At 46.3% G+C, this 12,218-nt stretch overlaps 1 protein-coding gene across 4 annotated transcripts in view; it reads left to right on the top strand.

Annotated features, from left to right (window-relative positions):
• Nucleotides 1-12,218, top strand: part of pde11a (phosphodiesterase 11a) — a 355,963-nt gene that overhangs the window by 245,017 nt on the left and 98,728 nt on the right. For all 4 annotated transcript variants that reach the window (XM_069935824.1, XM_069935820.1, XM_069935823.1 and 1 more), the window contains 2 exons: nt 7-84; nt 1,000-1,063. In XM_069935824.1, coding sequence (XP_069791925.1) covers nt 7-84; nt 1,000-1,063 — 142 coding nt within the window. The remainder of the gene's footprint in view (nt 1-6; nt 85-999; nt 1,064-12,218) is intronic.

The following is a 12,218-nucleotide window of genomic DNA, read 5'->3' as shown; positions in this document are numbered from 1 at the left end:
TTCTAGGCGAAGAACAAAGTTTTTTGAACTTGTTAATTCGGGAGAATACAATTGGAATGTAAAGGATCAACGAGAAATGCTCAGGTCCAAGATCTATATTAAATGGTCGTCAAGCTAGATACTGAAATTGTTGCAGATCTCAGATTCTGTGTGGTTTAAATGGGGATTCTGCAGTATCCTTTCTTTGAATGCTTTATGGTCTCTTAATTCTCGAGGGGTTCAGGATGAATGGACACATTTTGGATAAGAGCAGCCTATGCATCTTGTTAAAGGGGATTTGAAGGAAAATGCCTTGACAGCTTATGCCGGAATTACATTTCCAGCTCTGATGCATTTAATGGAGCCAAGTCCTGGTCCTCACCACTGGCACTACTTACTGCCTTTAGAGCAAGTCTGGAGGGATTTCTCCCCCCCACCCCCCCCAACCCCCTGCCAATTTAGGACATAGCTCCAGAGTTTACATCTTCAACCTTGATCTCTGATAAACATGTTGCCACTCCCCTCCCAGTTCAGGCAGCCCACTGTTCGCAATGTTACAGCTGAGACTCTCTTTTGAAAAGAACCCTTCCCCACTTCTCGATACCCGCTCTGCAACTCAGCTTTGAAACAGACAGGATGGCTTCAAGTAACAGCTAATACTTGATGTGGGCAGCCAATCTACAGCACGGGGAACATTGCGAGCACACTGCACTGATTTGCAAGGATAGGCAGCACCAATTTGATGTGCTACTTGCATTGGAAGGAATGAGTAGACAAGAAGTTAGCAGTTAACATCCCTCAATTCTCAAAATATTTCCTTTGGGGGAGGGATTTTTCAACCAATTTCTCCAACTTTAAAGTTACTGCAAAACTAAATTACATGTATGTATGCTGCAGTGCCAAAGCAAATACTGCAAATGATTTAAAAATACATCTGAGTGCATTAATCTTTTAGACAAAGTGTCACAGATGTGTAATGGCCTAGATGCCCACTAATGAAAATGTGTATTGTCTTTGAAGGTGTATGTTGATGACGGCTTGTGATTTGGGGGCTGTAACAAAACCGTGGGAGATATCTCGACAGGTCAGCACGTTGCATCTACCCTTTTATACTGAATTGTCTCGTAACTGCAAACCATATAACCTCACAATGTGCAATTTAAGCATAAAACAGGGGTGGCTTAACTTGCTTAACATACGAGCCAAGTTCAATAAACTTCATTTATTTGAGAGCTGCAAGACATGGAAAAATATTACATACACGTTTTAATCTTGCATGCATATTTTGTAACCAAAAAATTATATAAATATTAATAAATACATGTACGTAGTAATATTTCTTCATGTATGTCATTTTTAAACTGTTAATTGGCATTAGTTTAAATTATCGAAAAGTACACATATACTACCAAATGTTTTCAAAATCCTGACTGATTTTCAGTGGAAATCTTTGCCCAAGGAAGCAGTAGAGGCTGCCTCATTAAATATATTCAAGATATAGTATGATAGATTTTTTTGCACCATAGAGGAATTAAGGATTAGATGGAGCTGGACCCACATCCAGATCAGCTAAATGTGGGAGCAGGCTTAACGGACTCCTGCTCCTGTTTCTGATGTGTTCTTTTCTGGAACGCTGCTGCCACTGGTCTCTGCAGGTGCCTGCGTCATTGCAGTGTCCACAGCTGAGTGCATGATATGGGAAGCAACCTAATTAATGCAAAGCTGCCTTCTGCGGCAGGGCGAGGTTAGGGATTCACAACTCTGCTCCTCTTCATCACACCCTCAGCTCCCCTCTTCCCAGATGCCGGCGGGATAGGGGAAGTGGCCACTGGGAATGGAGGCTGGAGTATGGTGTGATCTAACCTCTGCACTGCCTGGTGCTGACTCTCCATCCACTGGGGCCAGGACTTGCTCGTGGCCACTGACAGGAACTTTGATGCAGCTGGCAGCTCTGTCCTGGCTTGGCATCTGGATTAGATCCTCATTGGGGACTCCCTCCAGCCTCTCCTCCTCATCTCTGTCACCTTGCCTTCCCCCTGCCCCACCCCCACCAGGAGTGGCTGGACAGACACCCCACTTCTGGGGCAGGCCATGCTTCATCAGAGCTCTCCTGGCCCAGCCTCAGCTTCCCAACCTCTGTTGCTGCTCCATCCAGAGGACCCGCAACTTTGCCCGACCCCACCCCCGACCTCACACCCCACGTTGGTGGCATTCTGCTATGGTGTAGCTATACCTGAGCAAGGAGAACCTGACTCTGGAATGCGGTGCTCACTCCGCTCCTCTGCAGGGGCCATTCCTCCAGTCCCCACTCCTTCTTCCCTCTGCTTGTCATGCAGCCAAGGCTGTGACTGTCCCAGGTCCCCGTGGTCTGGCTCCAGGGACTCGGAGTGTCCCAGGGCGGCTTCAAGAGCGCTGGTATCTCCATCAGCCAACATATTTCCACGAGCTGCAAATTACATGTCAAAGAGCCACATGTGGCTCGTGAGCCACAGTTTGGCCACCCCTAACATAAAATGTTAATTTACAAACCTTTTGTAAATTATTGTGAAAATTGACAGCATTTAGCAGTCAGGAATTTACTCCTTACTGATGATACAAGAGACTTAAGATGCTGAAATCTGGATTTTAAAAAATCCGCTGGTGTAAAATTCAGACTGTTAATTGTCCCCCACCCCACAGATTTTGTTCAACTTGCTGAGTTCCTTCAAAAACCTAAAAGCAATGGAGGCATGGCTTCAAATTTTACTACTGGGCAGTCAATATACGTAACTTTACGTCCTGGATACATTTTCGTGATCAAGTGGACAATCCAGCATGGGTAGCAATGGAGCTGAATTCTGCTAAAAAAAACCTTTCCATTCCAGCAATTCTTGGATCCTCACTTCCCCTCTCTTTAAATAAATCAATTGATTGTGATTTGGATAAATTGAGGGACTGGACAGATACATGGCAAATGCACTACAATGTGGATAAATGTGAGGTTATCCACTTTGGTAATACAAACCAGAGGGCAGATTACTATTTGAATGGCAATAGATTAAGAGATGGGGAAGTGCACTTGTACACCAGTCTCTGAAGGCGAGCATGCAGGTACAGCAGGCGGTTAAAAAGGCAAATGGTATGTTGGCCTTCATATCAAGAGGGTCTGAGTATAGGAACAAGGATACCTTACTGCAGCTGTACAGGGCCTTGGTGAGAACCCACCTGGAGTATTGTGTGCAGTTTTGGTCACCTTATCTAAGGAAGGATGTTCTTGCAATGGAGGGAGTGCAGAGGCGATTCACCAGGCTGATACCTGGAACGGCAGGAATGACTTATGAGGAAAGATTGCGCAAATTGGGATTGTACTCCCTGGAGTTTAGAAGATTGAGAGGGGATCTCATAGAGACATATAAAATTCTGTCAGGACTGGACAGAGTGGATGCAGATGGGATGTTTCCAAGGATGGGAAAATCCAGAACCCGGGGCCATGGTTTGAGGATAATAGGCAAACCATTTAGGACCGAGATGAGGAGGAATTTCTTTACCCAGAGGGTGGTGAATCTGTGGAATTCATTGCCACAGAGGGCAGTGGAGGCAGGTTCATTAAATATATTTAAGAGGGAATTAGATCTATTTCTTCAGTCTAAGGGTATTAAAGGTTACGGAGAGAAGACGGGGACGGGGTACTGAACTTTAAGATCAGCCATGATCTCGTTGAATGGCGGAGCAGGCTCGAAGGGTCGAATGACCTACTCCTGCTCCTATCTTCTATGTTTCTATGTTTCTATGTCAGGCATGCCATTAGAGTATGGAAAATATTTTGGACTTCATGGTTTTTCTCTTTCAAGCCCTATTTTATCCAATCATCTTCTTTAACTTTCTTCACAAGATTCTGTTTTTCGTGATTGGTTTAGATTAGGTATTGAACATTTCAAAGATCTTTTCATTGATAATAGTCTTGCATCTGTTATGAACTAACAACCCTTTTAATTTTGTTTGGGACTAAAGGGACCTTGTTAGCTCTTACAAAGGAACAGCAATGGAAAATTCACCAAACAAAAGTAAATTCAAAATAATAGTTTTTTTAATTAATCTATTAAAAACATAACATTTCTTACTTATATCTAAATTGAACTCTAAATTAGACCCCACTATACACAAATGTAAATGTGTTTATGTAAAGTCTCGAACTGAAAAGTCCATTTTAAAACTTCAGCATCATTTTGGTCTTGCTTGAAGGTCTTAAATTCTCAGTTCAGAAATCTTCAGGCCTCTTTAAACTCTCAATTCGTTCGATGAGTTGTCCTTGAGAGATATTCCCTAAACTGAAATGACCATTTTCTGGGGCACAAATGTATCTCCTATGGATAGGATAACACAATTCCTGTCTTTCCAGGAGGTCAAATCTTCTTCTTTTGAATGAAGATTTTGGAAGCTGTTTTCCAAATGATGAAACTGCCCTCTTTATCTTAAAGAGACAGTAAGAAGTAGACCTCTCTTTTGAAATCTACTTATTCTGTGTCCCCCCTTATTAGAAGTTACACATAGGCAAGAATTACTGCTGCTCAGTTCTGCATCTGAGCAGAACGTTTAGTGTCCTTAAAAATGACTACTTTGTCTTGGATTTCAATCCTATATTTTTGGCAAGTCTCTCATGTCACATGGTATGTGACATCATTTCTGTCTTTGAAGTTCATCAGGTCTTGTGCCTCTGTGAGCTCTGCTGTCCTCAGAGCTAAAATGGCCATGTGTTTAAACAGGCGCTCATGAAATAACACCTATTGTTTTCAGTAACTCAAAAAATCATCATACATCCTTTCATCTTCTGACTCCAACTTCAATCAGCTGCCATTATCATCTCAAATTGGCTTCTGTCTTCTATTTTAAAGAACCATGTGTATTTAAAATGCTAATGTGTTGTCTTTGTGCCCCTGTAACCACCCAAACTAACTTATTAAACCATATCTAGATAAAATATAGTTTTAACATTAAAGTAAGGATTCATATTAACACCGATCCATTACATGTCATTTGAACAACTTTCTAAGAAGTTCAATATACCATATACTAATTTTTTCATATATTTGCAAATCAGGCATTTTCTTAAATCTCAGACATTGAATTTTCCCCGGGGACCTGATTTCAACACTGTTGATGTGTTATTTAGGGTACAACATTATCGTACAGGTTTCATCTCCATTATTTATGATAAGATGCTGGATTTGAAACGTGCCCCTCTAAAAATGCCTGGGAACAGAATTTAAACCTTGCATTTATGGATGAAGTTCGGGATCTAATTTTTAAGCTGGTTATGTGCCCGTCGGAGTTTATTACAATTTAAAGTTGTACATAGGGCTTACATGTCTAGAGTAAAATTATCTCATATCTACTCAGACATAAATCCTTACTGTGATAAATGTAAGAGAGAAGAGGCTTCTTTAATTCATATGTTTTGGACATGTTCTAGCCTTGAAAAATAATGGAGGGAGATATTTCAAACTCTATCTTTAATTCTAAATGTAAATTTAGAGCCTAATCCTTTGGTTGCTCTTTTTGGTACAACTGGAGAGTATAATTCTAATTAAATGTTATACTCTGTCTTTTGTATCTCTCCTGGCTGGACATGCAATTTTGTTTAGATGGAAGGATGCAGCCCCACCCACTCATGCTCAATGTCCTGCTTAAATTTAGAAATGATACGTTAATCAATTAATAATTCAAACATAAGCTATGGGGGGCAATCTTCAATTACTTTCATAACATCTAGTCATAGCTGTTGACTTTCCCCCACCTCACAGATTTTTCTCAACATACTGAGTTACTTCAGCAGATTTTTTTTTTGCCCTTCACTGAAGACCATTGCTCCATAAGGGACCAATAAATTATGGGCCAGAAGGCACTGATGCTTGGCCCTCCGTAAAGATCTACTGGATAGGTGTAAGGTGAAGGCAATGCATTCAACAGTCTGTGGCTGCTGGAGCCGGTGAGTCTAGATCAGCCTCATGCAGTGCTATAACATCAAGGAATTTCACAGGAAAGTTCAGGGCTTTAGTTTCTCTTTTCATGTATATTTTCCTCTTTAATTTATAGTGACATCATGATTTCATTGACACTTTTAATATTTATTGATTTTGTATCTATATTTTTTAAATTTTGGGAATAGTACACACATGGGTTGTATGGTTAGTGAAGCGATTAGCGCAAAGCTATTACTGTGCTAGTGACCCAGGATGCAATCCGGTGCTTTCTGTAAGGAGTTTGGACATTGTCACCGTGTCTGCACGGGTTTCCTGCGGGTGTTCTGGTTTCCTCCTAAGAAATACGGGAGTTAGAGTTTAACTTGACAGCACGAGCTTGTGGGCTGGATGGGCCTGTTACTTTGCTGTATGTCTAGATTTAATTTTTTTTTAAAATACAAGTAGCACGAAGATCATTAGAGCCCTGTCTATGGCCAAGCCACTCTGTACGATTCACAGTAGCTGACGGAAAAGCCAGAGTTTCAACAGTGTATGAGGAGCTTCATGGCGAACAACACAAGGAAATGGGAGCAGGTGGAAACCACCTCTCTCCTTATGCCTCTTCTGCCTTTCAAAATGATTATGGCTCATCTGTCTCAGGGCTCGTCTCCTCCTTTGCCAACCCGTTTCCACAATCTTTCAGAAATGTATGCATCTTCTCTTTAAATACCACCACGGTTTCAACCTTCTGGTGTAGAAAATTGCAGAGATTTGCCGTTCTCTGCAAAATTTAGTAGTTCTGCTGGATCAACCAGTCCTGGGTCGAGACCAAGCACGCTGTTCCTTTAATATAGTCAAGCATCTCACCCTATGCCTAATGTGAATGGGGTAAATTGATTGATCACCCCAAACAGACACATTTTTAAGGAAAAGTTTCACAAAACATATATTGCAAGATATGGATTTTGCTGTTTAAAGTGTTTACATATCCATTTGTGCTCAATAGCAATATTTATGTCATCAGAAAATATATTGTACTACCTAGAAAAACTTAGAAGTTCTTCAGGAATATATATTTGTGATAGTACAGATCTATCACCAATGTGTATAGTGTATATAGTTACAGTATCTAGACTGTGCTTTCAGCGATTGGCTGAGAGCTAAGCCACGCCTATTGTCTGGGCCTTAAAGGGTTGTGTCCCTAGCCAGGTCGGATCATTCCGGACTGGTCGGCCACCTGTGAAGAGCTCCTGTCTTTTGCTAATAAAAGCCTTGGTTTGGATCAACAAGTCTTTGATTCTTTCGATGAGCTCTACAATATTCAAATCATGTTCATTTTTATATTAACATTGGTTGTTCAGCAAGTAGCCCTTCACCTCATTGTAAATTGTCAGCAATTCTTGCCTTCTGTATCAATGCAGCTCAATATGAAATCTCCAGCCATTGGCCAGCAAAAAAACATTTCTGCTTGTATAGTTCCACAGTTACAAACCTGTTATCTAAAACCTATTCTAAAAACAACTGATTATAACTTCCTCAGGAGTTTGGTATGTGTGGTGCAGCAAGCAATTGCAAAACACAGAAAAGACAGTATGACAGGCTTTAATCCACTTAAACTGTTGTACACCAGTAGTAGTCTCGATGGCTACATGTGTGACTGGCCCGGGAGGGGCCAGCTCAAGTCTGTATACAGGTCGGTGATTGACAGCTGGCCAGGTGAAGTTGGCCTCGCAGGTGTTCTTCCTGCAGGTACAGAGGTCGTCCCCTGCAGTAGGCTGGTGGGCAGGCGGCCTAGTGCTGTGATTGTATCACCACATTCACCCCCTCCTTAAAATGAGCCCAGGGGTAGAGGGGGGCGTCTTGGTGCCGAGTGATATTAACATTCAAGCGGTCCAGCAGCCATCTGTGCCTCTGCGACCATTGCAGAGTCGTCTCCTGGTCAATGGTCAGTGAGGGCGGGTTTGCCTGAGGGTCATCTGGCAGTGAGGGGGGTGAATGTGTGGGTCTGGTCCGCAAGGAGTGGAGCCCTCTGGAGAGGCAGGAGAAGGAGGTCGGCTCCCGGTGATTCCTGGGTGGGCCAAGGGTACCCATGGTGGGGAGGTAGAGGAGGGGACGTGGTGGGGGAGGGCGAGGCCCCTGCTGATGCCAGATCCTGGTCGAGACAGTGTCTTCACATCCATTGGGGTACCTGATGTAGGCGTAGTTTGTGTCTGAATGGAGAAGGAGCACCTGTTCGATCAGGGGGTTGAACTTGTGGGTCCACACATACTTGTGAAGGAGCACTGGTCCCGGAGATGTTAGCCACATTGGGATGGAGACGCCTGTCGCTGATTTCCTAGGGAACAAGAAAAGGCACTCATGAAGGGTCTGATTGGTAGCCGTGCACAAGAGCCACCATATGGCATGGAGCACTTCGGGGAGGGCCTCTTGTCAGTAGTCAATGGACCAGCCTTTGGATCTCAGGGCCAGGAGGACTGTCTTCCAGATCACTCTATTTTCACGCTCCACCTGCCTGTTACCCTTGGGGATGTAGCTAGTCATGCGACTAACTGCAATGCCTCGTGCTATCACGTACTGGCGCAGCTCCTCACTCATGAAGACAGACCCCCAGTCACAGTGGAAGAAGTTCAGGTATCTGAACATGGTAAAGATCTGAGTCAGTGCCTTGATAACAGTGGCGTTGGAGGTGTCAGGGCAAGGGATGGCAAAGGGAAAACAGGAATATTCATAAACGACTGAGAGCAAGTAGACATCCTTGTTTGTGGAAGGCAGGGGGCCTTTGAAGTTGACGCTGAGCTACTCAAAGGGCTGAGTGGCCTTGACAACATGGGCCTGTGACAGGTGGAAGAAGCATATTTTGCACTCTGCACAGACCCTGCATGACTCGGTCATGGTCTGGACTTCTTGGACTGTGAAGGGAAGGTTCCGGGACTTAATGAAATGATACAGGTGTGTGACGCTCGGGTGGCTAAGGGTGTTATGCAGCACCTGCAGTTGGTCAGTCTGCACGCTGACGCAAGTCCAGCATAGGGAATCGGGGAGTCATTGAACTTCCCCAGTCTGTACTGGATGTCAAAGCTGAAGGTGGCCAGCTCGACTCTCCAGTGCAAGATCTTGTCATTCTTGATCTTGCCCCTTTGGGTGGTGCTGAACATAAATGCCACTGCGCACTGGCCAGTGAGAAGGGTGAACCTCCTGCTTGCCAGGTAGTGGCACCAGTGGCGGACTGCTTCCACGATTGCCTGGGTCTCCTTTTCAATGGCATGCCCAAGCTCTGAACCATGGAGGGTCCTAGTAAAGAAGGACACGGGCCTGCCCCCTTGGTTGAGTGCGGCAGCAAGAGCAACATAAGAGGCGTCACACTCTACCTGGAAAGGCGTGTCCTTGTCCATGGGATGCATCGTGGCATTAGCAAGGTCTGATGTGAGTGAACGCCGCTTGTGCCTCAGTGGGGAGGGGAAAGGAAGTGGCTTGGGCCAGTGGGCGGACCTTGTCTGAGAAGCAGGGGACCCATTAGGAGTAGTAAATGAAGGGTCCTAGGCACCTGTGGAGGGCCTTGAGCATGTGAGGGAGGGGCAGTTCCTTTAGGGGGTGCATGCATTCGGGGTTGAGACCAATTAAACCATGGTCCACAATGTACCCCAGGATGGCGAGGCGGGCGGTGCTGAACACGCACTTTTCCTTGTTGTAAGTGAGGTTCAGCTCCTCAGCCATCCAGAGAAATCTCTTCAGGTTGGTATTGTGGTCCTGCTGGTCATGGCCGCAGATGGATACATTATCCAAGTATGGGGAAAGTCACTCTTAGCTTGTGCCAGTCTACCATGCGGTCCATCTCCCACTGGAACACGGAGACCCCATTTGTGACCCCAAAGGGAACCCGACGGAACTGGTAGAGGTGCCCATCTGCCTCAAAGGCAGTATAAGGTTTATCCCAGGCATGGATGGAGAACTGGTGATAAGCTGACTTCAGGTCAATCGTGGAGAAGACCTTATAGCGGGCTATCTTGTTGACCATGTTGGCTATTCAGGGTAAGGGGTAGGCATCCAGCTGGGTGTACTGGTTGATGGTCTGGCTATAGTCGATGACCATCCTCAGTTTGCTGCCCCCTTTTACAACCAGGACCTGGGCTCTCCAGGGGCTGGTTCTGGGCTCTATGATACCTTCCGCCAGAATCTGCCTCACCTCTTTATTGATAAAGGTCCTGTTGGCTGCACAATAGCACCTGCTTTTGACAGCTATGGGCTTGGGGTCTGGTGTTAGGTAGTTGAAGAGGGATGGAGGGGGGGACCCGCAGTGTGGAGAGGCCGTAGATGGACTGGGGGTGGTCGCTGGGCTTTGTGCTGTGGACGGTGAGCGGGAAGAGTGGGCCACCGAAGGCAAGGGTGAGGCTTTGGAGGTGGCATTGGAAGTCCAGCCCTAAGATGACTGGGGCACAGAGCTTGGGCGTGACCTGGAGCCTGAACTCTTGATATGTTTCCCCACCCACTGTCAGATCTGCTGATCAGTGCCCGAGTCCTGTGATAGAGTGGTCCTGGGCAGCGAAGGCGGTAGAGAAGTTCATGGGGTATATCTTTAATTTCAGCATCTGGGCCACGTTCAGGTGCACAAAGCTCTCAGTACTGCTGCTATAAAACAGGCATTTTGTTACCTTCCTGTTGACAGCGATGTCCATCATTGAGCGCCAAAGACCATGGGGAATGCCTTTCTTTATTGTGGTGGATGGTAGGACTATCTCAGGGTCCAAGTTGCTGCTCCCCGATGGTTGTGGCGAGTAGCAGCCAATGGCTTCCCTCTGGGGAGTGAGGTGCGTCGGGAGCGCGATTGTGTGCATGCACATGTTGACCACGTCATCCTGTCAGCAAGGTGAGTGAGTTGGGGCAGTCAGAGGCCATCTGGCCCATGATGGAGGCACCAGGTGGATGCACATGGCATCGGTATGGTTGGGCAACCCACCGGAGGTGAAGCCGGAGTTGACATTATTGGTGTGGGCAGATGTGATGTCTTCGGTGCGGGTGGAAATCGGGTGGAAGAAGATGGCGACACCTGTGGAGAGCACACAGCAGTGGTGCGGGTGGGTGCCTGGACCAGAAGTGATGTCAGCATTGTGGGCAGAAGTGGCAGGCCGAGTAATGGCGCTGCCTGGTCTTCACATGTGATGGCAGCTGGGGGGCTCCCAGCTGCTCGTGGAAGGCCGCAGCACTCCCAGTGGTCTAGAGAGGCACACCTTAGTGAAATGGTCTTTCTTACCACATCAGGAGCAAAGCAAGTTCCTCGCTGGACAGCTCTTTCAAGGAGTGCCTGTCTGACCCACACCAATACCCGCAGTACATACAGGGGCGGGTTGTGTCAGCAGCGGCGATCATCTCTTCCTCGTGGAGCCCCTCAGCATCAGCATTCGTCAGCATCTGCTAGGCTGGAGGTTGGGGGAGTCGGGCATCAAAATCTTCTACATGATAGGCTGCAGCTTCCAGAGAGTGGACTTCCTCCATGATTCTGGTAAGGGAGGCATAACTTTCTTCCAGCATTCTCTGCCGGGTGGCCTTCGATCGCAACCTTGGCACGCAGGCATCTCAGATGAGTCGCTTCACCTCCCCTTCAGTCATCCCAGTCTCGGTCAGACACAGGGGAACTAACTCATGCAGAGCCCCAGAAAAGCCGTTTGCCATCTTACCTGGCTGCTGGAACCTGATGCTGAGCTGGTACCGGGAGCACGTTCGATGGGGGCCTGTACATGCTTTCAAGGGTGGCCATCACAAGTTCATAGTCTGAGTAGCTTCTGATGGCCTGGAAAGCGCGGGGACCCAGTTGGGTGAAAAGTACCATGAATTTCTTTTGGTTCATGTTAATTACCTCAGCCTGCATCTAGATGATCACCTCAATCGCATGCTTCTAGATCTCGAAGCACGCGGGGACATCCGTGTGTTGGGGGGTCAATTTCCAGACTCCCGATGGTGAGGAACTTCTCCATGGTCTTTAAATTTTAAGTGGATTAAATTGTGGTGCACTGTGGTGCATCAAGCAGACACAAAACACAGAAAAGACTGTACTACAGGCTTTAATCTACTTAAACTCTGTTGTACACCAGTAGTAGTCTTGATGGCTCTACGTGTGACTGGCCCGGGAGGGGCCAGGTCATGTCTATATACAGGTCGGTGATTGACAGCCGGCCAGGTGGAGTCAGCCTCCCAAGTGGTCTTCCTGCAGGTACAGACGTCACCCCCTGCAGTAGGCTGGTGGGCCCAGTGCTGTGGTTGTATCACCACAGTATGACACCAGAAACCCTGGGAAATTTGTACAGA

The sequence above is a fragment of the Narcine bancroftii genome, chromosome 4, assembly GCF_036971445.1.
Source record: "Narcine bancroftii isolate sNarBan1 chromosome 4, sNarBan1.hap1, whole genome shotgun sequence".
Classification (NCBI taxonomy): domain Eukaryota; kingdom Metazoa; phylum Chordata; class Chondrichthyes; order Torpediniformes; family Narcinidae; genus Narcine; species Narcine bancroftii.
The sequence above is the reverse complement of the archived record's forward strand: the minus strand, read 5'-3'. Positions and strand labels throughout refer to the sequence as shown.